At 36.8% G+C, this 9732-nt stretch overlaps 1 protein-coding gene across 1 annotated transcript; it reads right to left on the bottom strand.

Annotated features, from left to right (window-relative positions):
• Positions 1-8778: 8778 nt before the first annotated feature.
• LOC110561339 (olfactory receptor 8B3-like) lies at positions 8779-9732 on the bottom strand. The gene has a single exon (XM_021657718.1). The coding sequence runs from the start codon at positions 9721-9723 to the stop codon at positions 8779-8781; it is 945 nt and encodes a 314-aa protein (XP_021513393.1). The 5' UTR covers positions 9724-9732.

Here is a 9732-nt window from a genome sequence, read left to right as displayed (position 1 = left end):
TCTCTCAGAGAATCTGTGGAGACAGAAAAATAAGTGAAATTTCAGGAAAAGAAGAATTTAAAATCACACCTTCTTTTTTGAATGTAAAAAAAAAAAAAAAAAAGCTTCCATTCCTGAACCTGCCTTTCATGCTACCATGATACAGGACATCATTGTCTTTCTCAATTAGCATCTTAAGAGGTTAAATATAGTCTAGAGCATCACTAATAAAGCACACAGTTTTGCTCGGTGATCTAACATGCTAATCTGCCTACTTGAAAATTCAAAAGCAAGGAACAAATTGGAAACACAGGAAACTAATTGTCCTTAGCTCTTCTTATCCTTTCTTTATTGCTTCTGTCTATTCTTTCTACACGGAAAATTTTAGCAGTCTGGTGGGTGGTGATCTGTATTCAGACCGGTCTTCAGGATATTTAGAACCATGAGCAGTATTTTCAATATCAATCAAAAGAAACAGACTCTGTGACTGATATGATATAGCCACTTTACAAAAATTCATAAGTCTAAAGGAATTGACATCTCTTATGATAACGCAGAAATTTAAATAAGACACTACAGCTTGCATTTATAGTGACTCTCGTTTTCTCTGTATATCTAGGGTATTTTTCTGTTAATTTATCTTGAATCTTAGGGTTTATAATAGTGGAAAGAAAAGTATAGTTTATGGATTTTTTGACTTATTTTGATACAAAGACCATTATGAAAACTCAAAAAATAAAATAAAATAAAAAGATAGTTCAGAATAAATACTGAATCATCTCTGCATCATATCCCCTGCGTGAAGTTAAATAAAACTTATATTCACATAAATAAACAGAATAATGTTGGTTTCTGGAACTACAGGAAGAGAAAATGGCCCAAGAGGAAGAAAGTTCAGTTTTGCAAAATAAAAAGGGGTTAGAAATCTAATGTTCAACATATTGACATCATTTAATGATGAACTGGCAAGAGAATCCACTTTAAGTTACCTTCTCATTATAGGTATACCTACACAAGCATGTGTACCAACACAGAGGAGAGGTGTATATGAATCAGCATCCATGCAGGGTCATTTAACAAAAGATAAAGGGTCAAAACAAGTACTATACATTATAAACCTTATTACATATCCTTTATTTCTCAGAAAATGAGTTCAATAAAATTTCAGCTTTTAGTGTGAATAATTTTTAAAACTTACCCTATTTAAGAGAGACATCTTATTGACCTCTTTCATTGATATTTATCCCTGCTATTCTGGAAAGACAGTATCAGGCTTTGAAGTACCGGATTCTTTAATTTTAAAAAGCACCTACACAAAATTACTTTCTTGTATTCTCTGGACATCTTTTTGAATCACTGTTTATGTTTCATAATCATAGCCAGTTCACTAAAGAAAAATGAGAAATAAACTTTTATTTTTATATTTGCCTCTTAAAAAGAGATACCAGACATCTCAAATGAGTTTAGTTGCATAATACACATCATAAGCAAGATAGAATTTTTCTTAACTTCTTCACAGGAAACAGATGTAAAAGGAGATGAGGCGACAGTATTTAGATGCTTGCACAGGATGGGTCTATACCTCCTTGGAGACTCAATATTTCATTTAGGCATACCCTTCTCTTGGGGAATTATGCACCTTACATGCTTGAGCTAATATTGAACTCCTATCCAGGTCCTCTTCAGGGAAAATTATTGTTTTGGTTATTTCTCAGTTTGTTGCAATGTCTTTAATGATAATTTTCCAGAGTTTATCCCAAGGCTTTCTTAAAAGTAGATGTAAAGATTTTCAAGGTATGTCATAACACACTTCAGGTATTTCTTATAAATATATTTAGAAAAGAATTTTTGTTTCTTTTATGTTTGGTTTTTATAAATCTGTGGATGTATGCACATAGGTTAGACAAGGTCTGAACCACTGAGCTGCCTGTTCTGGCCCTCTAATATGATTATCTTTCAGATGAGAGAAAGTAAGACACATGCTTATAATAGCTGCTGTGGTGCTCAGGAAATACACTTAGGATACTGTTGATGAAGGGATAATGACTAAAAGCCTCCAGAAGTCTGGGGAGCTCTGGACAGGAAAGTTGACTTCAGTAATGACAACTGTGGGCTTTTAGGACCCAGGAAACTTCCCTTCCTTGGTATCTGTTAGGAAACTGGCTTGTGGATAGAATCTTCCATCACAATTCTTTTCCACTGTATAAAATCCTAGATCCCCACAGCCCTTAAGCTATTCTGATTAAAGGAAAAATTCTGCTTCCGGATATATGTGTCTGTTTCTTTTATTTCCAACATGCCTTCCTAAATACTCATCTAACAGTCACTCTACCTTTATATTGTAATTCTTTTATTCTCAGTGTTTGTGTGTGCTCAGATATTTGACCCTTACATCATCTGAATATATTTTAGGGGTTGCACATGCCTGCTCTGTCCTGCCAATATTTGAGCATATTAGATGAACTATATTAAAATTCCATCAATTAAAGTGACCCAATTCTGTAACACTAACCATCAAGAGGTTAGGGTCAGAAGATTGTCAGCATCAGGTCAGTATTGCCAGCCTAGCTACTCACAGGATAGTCTGGGCTAACAGTGAGATCAAAGTACAGGAACATGAAAACATTAAAAAAAAATGAGTCATCAAATGATACTTATCATACGAAATTGAAATTTGACAAAGTTTTGTTTTGTTCAATTATGCTTACGGTAAAGAATCACGTTAATAAATATTTTGTACTTTGTGGCTCATATAGGAGGCTATTGATGTATTGTGAAGTATGTATATGTTTAAGAGAATAAGATGATTTTTATGGAGCCAAGTGTGAGTGGTGCTCAAGGCCTGGATACAAAGATTTGGGTCTCACTAAATAAAATTTTATCATGAGAACAGTTTTATAGAGTGTTTCTGGTAACAGAACAACGTTATAACTCAAGGCATTTTAAAGATACATTGATAGAAACATTAAGGGGATTATAAAAGCAGGCAGAGGAATCTAAACCTAATTAGGCTCTCACGTCAGCAACATTCCAAGCTTTCCACACTCATAGACGTTTTTATCAGTTGATCAGCCATAAAGCAGCTTCTCTGTAGGAGTTTACCTTTGTAGAGTGGGCTATCGCTAATGGTCTTGAAGCTGCTTATGTCTGTCTAGCTATTTTACCATCTGAAATCAGGTCTGTGGCTTGTGTAACCATAGCCTGACTAGCCAGAGAAATCAAGTATTTGTATATTCTGCATACTTCCTAACGTGAGAGAGGGAGAGGGATTACCGTACAAAATATAAATGAAAAATTCAGAAACGCAAAAGTGATAAAAGTGTGTTTTTATCAATAAGTGATGTAGATAAATTCTTACTGGCTCAGACTAAAACTCTGTCCCCTTAATTCATGTGATGATGCTTGTACAAACTCCAATGGTGGGTGACTGTAGTAATTCTTTTTAAAATTTATCAGTGTGAAGATAACTCCTGGAAGGAAACCGTGCCCTCAAAATTTGACTGTCTAACTACAACTGCGAGACAGACAAGGCTTGAACTTTGCAAGCCCAGATGTTAATTATATTGTGTTGCTCTAACTTTTGGCCTCACCCTTCAACAGACATTTTTTGCCCAGCTCTGTGTCAAAACTAACATCAGGTTATTAACAGGTAAAAACAACAAAAACAATGTTGAAACTGATTGAATTAGCAAACCACAAGCTTCCACTACCCTAAAAGCTTGACAATGTCATCAGATATTGTCTTAGGCCTATTGCTCCCCTATTGCTCCTATTGTTCTTTTTTTAATTTTAATTTTAATTTTTATATTAATTGCAGTTTATTCACTTTGTATCCCAGTTGTAGCCCTTCATCTCCTCCTTTGCCCCTCTCCAAGTCTACTGATAGGAGAGGTCCTCCTCCCCTTCCATTTGACCCTAGTCTATCAGGTCTCATCAGGAGTGGCTGCAATGTCCTCCTCTGTGGCCTGGTAAGGATGCTCCCCCCATCAGGGGGAGGTGATTAAAGAGCCAGCCACTGAGTTCATGTCAGCAATATTCCCCGTTCCTCTTACTAGAATACCCACTTGGATACTGAGCTGCCATGGGCTATATCTGAGCAGGAGTTCTAGGTTATATCCATGAATGGTCCTTGGTTGGAGTATCAGTCTCAGACCACTGGGCCTAGATTTTTTGGATCTGTTGCTGTGATACACTACTGGGTAGAGTCTTTCAGAGGCCCTCTGTGGTAGGCTCCTGTCCTCTTTCCTGTTTTCTCCTTCTTCCAATGGCCATCCCATTTGCTTTTCTGAATGGGGATTAATCATCTTATCCAGAATCCTCCTTGTTTAGCTTCTTTGGGTGCACAGATTTTAGTATGTTTATCCTATATTATATGCCTAATATTCAATTATAAGTGAGTATATACCGTGTGTGTCTTTCTGCTTCTGGGATACCTCACTCAGGATGATCTTTTCTAGATCCCATCATTTGCCTGCAAATTTCATGATTTCCTTGTTTTTAATTTCTGAGTAGTGTTCCATTATGTAAATTACCACAATTTCTGTATCCATTCCTCTATTGAGGGACATCTGGGTTGATTCCAGGTTCTGGCTATTAGGAATAAAGCTGCTACGAACATGGTTGAGCAAATGTCCTTGTTGTGTACTTGAGCATCTTTTGGATATATAAATAGGAGTGGTATAGCTGGATCTTAAGGAAATGCTGTTCCTAATTGTCTAAGAAAGTGCCAAATTGATTTCCAAAGCGGTTGTACAAGTTTACATTCCCACCAGCAATGGAGGAGGGTTCCCCTTTCTCCACATCCTCTCCAGCATGTGTTGTCACTTCAGCTTTTGATCTTAAAGCAGATGCTGAAACTCATGGCCAAACTTTGGGCAGAGTGCAGGGAATCATTTGAAAGAAGAGGGAGTTAGTAAGACCTGGAAAGTACAGGAGCTCCACAAGGTCCAAATATATCTGGGCAAAGGGGCTTGTCTGAAATTGATTCTCCAACCAAGGATCATGTATGGATATAACCTAGAACCCCTGCTCAGACATAGCCCATGGCAGCTCAATCTCCAAGTGGGTTCCCTAGGAAGGAGAACAGGGACTGTCTCTGATATGAACTCTGATGCTAGCTCTTTGACCTCGCCACCCACAGTGGGAGGAGCAGTCTAGCTAAGCCACAGAGGAGGACATTGCAGCAGTCCTGGTGAGACTAGGTTAAGATGGAAGGGGAGGAGAACCTCCCCTATCAGGGGACTTGGGGAGGGGCAGGGAGGAGAAGAAGCAGGGAGGGTGGGATTGGGAGGGAATGAGAGAGGGGGCTACATCTGGGATACAAAGTAAATAAACTGTAATTAATATAAAAATTTAATTTAAAAAGAAAGAAAGTATATTTTGCAGAGTATTTTACCTATGACTGTTAATCTCAGAGGACATGCATTTAATCCTAAACTGGTTTTGTTATGTTTATATTATCCACCATCACCCCCGTGAGTGGATAATGAACAGAAGGACAATAACAAATGTTTATGACAATTGAGAAAGTCCGACATCCCTCACATGTTGCTCATAACCATATACAATGGAACAGAAACTGTGTTTAACAGAAGCACAGTTCAAAACATTAGAAACAGTAACTGTGAGTGTCACCAGTTCTACCTGTGATTATATTTTGTGTGGAATTGAAAAAATACATCCACACAACTAACTTGGTTCTAGTAAATATGTTCATTAGAGATACTTTTAATAAAATATTTTGGTTTTTTATTGTTTTGTTTTTGTTTTTTAATTTAATTGTATTTATATGTTTATTTATTATAATTACTCACTTTGTAGCTCTGTCGCTCCTTCCCTCCTCTCCTCCCAGTCCCACCCACCCTTAATAAAGTATTTTTTGCATTCTTTATTTTTATTTTTTCATTTCCGACACCATCTAGATCCTCCCCATCTCTTTATCCATTCAATTTTATATTCTTTCTCAAAATAAAACCAATCAAAAGAATAAAATAAAAAATGTCAAACTGAAACAAATGAAAAAAAAAACCACCAAACAAACAAAAACATCAACAAAAAAGGAATTTCATTTTGTGTAAAGTTAACAGTTATACATATTTAACTATTCAACAGATAAACAAAATGTGTTGTATCCGTTCTTCAGAATATTCTGTTGCTGTAAAAAGGAATGAAGCACAAACTCATTCTGAAGTTTGGATAAATCTCAAAAACATACATACTGAATGAAAGAATTCAATCCAAAAGGACAATATATTATGCAACTTGGTTTTATTAATTGGGTAGAACAGGGAAATTCATAGAAATAGATTAAGCACTCCATGGAAGATGGAGAGATGAAAGCCATGAGTAGATGATGATAGTTAAATGAAAAGGACAGACTTGGGCTATCATGCCTCTATTTCAAGGTCATCGGGATGACCAGCGTCGCTGTACCTGCAAATAAACTTCTCCCATGAGAAAATCTGAGATGCCTCAAGGGTCCCTTACTGTCACTCCTACTCCTGATACCAGGGCACAACCTGTTCCAGCCACATAAATGGCCACAATCAATTATCACCGCTCTGAGAACCAGCATGAGGGGATTAAGAAACAGAACTTCTAGGTAGTTTAAAAGCAGACATGGACATCAGACAACTGCAGTCTGATGATGTGACCCTGAGGCAATCAGTAGGGGAAGCGGTTGTGTCACGTGGGCAGCATCCTGAGGAACCGAGAACATATTCTGCCAGCGCAGTTGCTAATGAGCAACCCTGCCACACACCACCAGTCCCCGAGCCACAGAGAGCCCTGCTGGTGTAATGCCCATTCCATATTCACTGGGGACAAACTGTAACTTTTTGGGGGTGCAGGAATACACATGGCAGAGAATTTTTGCCCAAAGTAGTCTCTACTTACAGAAATCATTTTCCTCCAGAAAGGCATAAATGACCTAAGAGAGGGCGATCCTTTTGACACTTGAGGTTGATACCAATGACAGAGCAGGGCTGGAGAATACATACCAGCCCAGTGATGAAGAAATACCGACATAATAACTTCTATCTCATGTCACTACTAATTTTTATCACTTTGAAAATTTATTTAGATTTTTCTATATTTGTCAACAAATCTACTCAAAATTTTATACTCTAATCACTAAGCTAGTGTGTTTGAAATACTATCTCAGCAGAAATGACTTTTGTTATTATCCTTCTACAACAAAATATTTCTTTCTCCATTTCTACCTCTACAATAGTGTCTCTACTACCTCGAGTACCCACAATCCAATATCTTCTTTCTCATTCATAATGCATGCTCTGTTTTCCCTTTTCCATTATTTCTCATTTCAAACACTCATACCCTCATTCATATCTCAGATCATCCCTAAATGCATTTCCCCCAAAGCCTAAATCTAACTTACCTGAATCTTACCAAACACACAAGTGATGTGTACCAGTGTCTCCTACTTCAAGTCACTCAGGACTGTGTGAGACACATTGCAGGACATGCAGCCATTTCTCCCTCCACACTAATTAGTAGCACAAAACTTTTTCAGTACAGCAAGAGAAACATGAAAAAAATAGAGGGATATGTTTGACAGCTCATGCTTTTTAACAAGAGATTAGTAACTGGAGTGTATAAAGAATGCAAACATATTAATCACCAAGAGAGAAAATATGGTTAAATGTGCAGAAGAACTTAATATTTATCAAAATAAGTACAAGAGCTTACACACACACATGCACACACATGCACTTCAACAACTGTAACCATCAAAATAGGAATCCAAACTACGTTGATTTACCATATCATCTGACAGACAATGAGTGTAATCAAGAAAAATGAGTAATAAGCAATAGCAAAGCTGTGATAAAATAACACATCTGCAATGCAGGAGGAAGTGTAACATTGAAATTGGTAGGAGATCACTCAATAAATAAAACAGTACTGCCACATTAATAGTTGTTTGATATATAAAGATTAGATTTAGAATACAGCATAGTTAAAGATACACTCATGATTATTAAAGCACAATACACAATATCAAATTCTGGAATTGACATAGAAAGCCATCCACTGAGTTTGAATTTCAACTTATCATGTTGACTACTGGAGTTATCCTCACTCTACTCCTCCAATAAAAGTAGGTCCATGTTTTCAATCATTCTTCAACTGGCTTTTTGATTAAACTATTCAAGGATAAAAAATTCTACCAAAGTTTCATAAAGAGTGGAGATGAAGTATAATCCCTACTGCATATATATTACACTTACATTCCTCATAAAAGCCACTGGATAATATTTATGAAATAAACATAGTGCAAATGACTGACATAAAAAGATCAAATGCATATTACTTACACCTGCAATGTGGATTGTATTTAATAGCCAGTTAATAAGAACACCTGGATCATAAAACTGTGGCATTTCCAAAGGAAACAATGATGCCCAAGAAAGAGTAGAAGATAATCTGATTCACACTTCATTACAGTCACAAACGAGAGGCACCTTGCCACATGATGCATGCGCAGTGCAGTGCTGCTTTGTATAAACACTGGCAGGTCATTGGCTATTTTTAGGATCCATCCCATAATGACAATGAAAAAGGGGCTAATAACTTACTGTTCTTCTTACCTAAATTGATGAAGGAAGTTTTCTCAAGAGCACCAAAAAAAAAAAAAAAAATTTACACCAAAAACATCTGGAAGAACAAAAAATATCCCAATATCCTACTAATGAGAATATGCTTAAAAACATAGATTTAAATGAGTGGTTTTGATTAAATCCACTGAAATACTCATTAGCATAGCCATAGTGATAAACATTATTTTTTTAATGAACACCTCCTTTTGCTAAATGTTTGTCTCAGGGCAACTTTAACATCTTTGTTTCTAAAGCTGTAGATTAATGGGTTCATCATGGGAACAACAATGGTATAAAAGACAGAAGATATTTTTCCCTGATTCATAGACCCAGCTGAGGAAGGTTGAAGATACATAAATGCACATGATCCAAAGAATAAAGAAACAGCAAGAATGTGGGAACTGCAGGTACTAAAGGCTTTAGACATTCCTGCAATGGATCTCATTTGAAGAATGTTAGAGAGGATGAAGCCATAAGAGGTAAAGATAATGACACTGGGCACAATGATGTCTTTCCCACCTACAATAAGAATCTCTATTTCGTTGGCATAGGTGCTGGTGCAGGAGAGTTGCAGCAAAGGAAAAAGATCACAGAAATAGTGGTTTATGGTGTTCCTGTCACAGAAGGTCAGTCTCAGGATACATCCAGTGTGGATCATGGCACCAGAAAATCCCATTATGTATGAACCAAGCATAAGATAGGAGCACACCTTGGGAGACATAGCAATGTTATACAAGAGTGGGTTACATATAGCTACATAACGATCATAGGCCATCGATGTCAGAACACAACACTCACAAATGGCAAAAAAACAAAAGAAATACAGCTGGGTCATACATTCCATGTAGGAGATAATATTCTTACTTACTAAGAAGTTCATCAGCATGTTAGGTGTAATCACAGATGAATAACAGAGGTCAATGAAAGACAAGTTTAAAAGAAAAAAGTACATGGGGGTGTGAAGGTGAGAATTCAGAGGAATTACAATGATCAAAGCCAAATTCCCCAGTGCTGTTGTTGTATATATTAGCAGAAAGAGTAAAAACAGGGGTAACTGGAGATCAGGATCATTTGTTAACCCCAGGAGAATGAATTCAGTCACCAAAGAACCATTTCCCAGGCCCATTCTTCTTTA

This window comes from Meriones unguiculatus, chromosome 1, assembly GCF_030254825.1.
Source record: "Meriones unguiculatus strain TT.TT164.6M chromosome 1, Bangor_MerUng_6.1, whole genome shotgun sequence".
NCBI classification, from domain to species: domain Eukaryota; kingdom Metazoa; phylum Chordata; class Mammalia; order Rodentia; family Muridae; genus Meriones; species Meriones unguiculatus.
Note: the sequence above shows the minus strand (reverse complement) of the source record. Positions and strands in the feature narration are given on the sequence as shown.

What these genes read in the sequence shown, in the direction of transcription:
- LOC110561339 (XM_021657718.1), bottom strand. Translation starts at nt 9,723, where the DNA reads ATGGGCCTGGGAAATGGTTCTTTGGTGACTGAATTCATTCTCCTGGGG.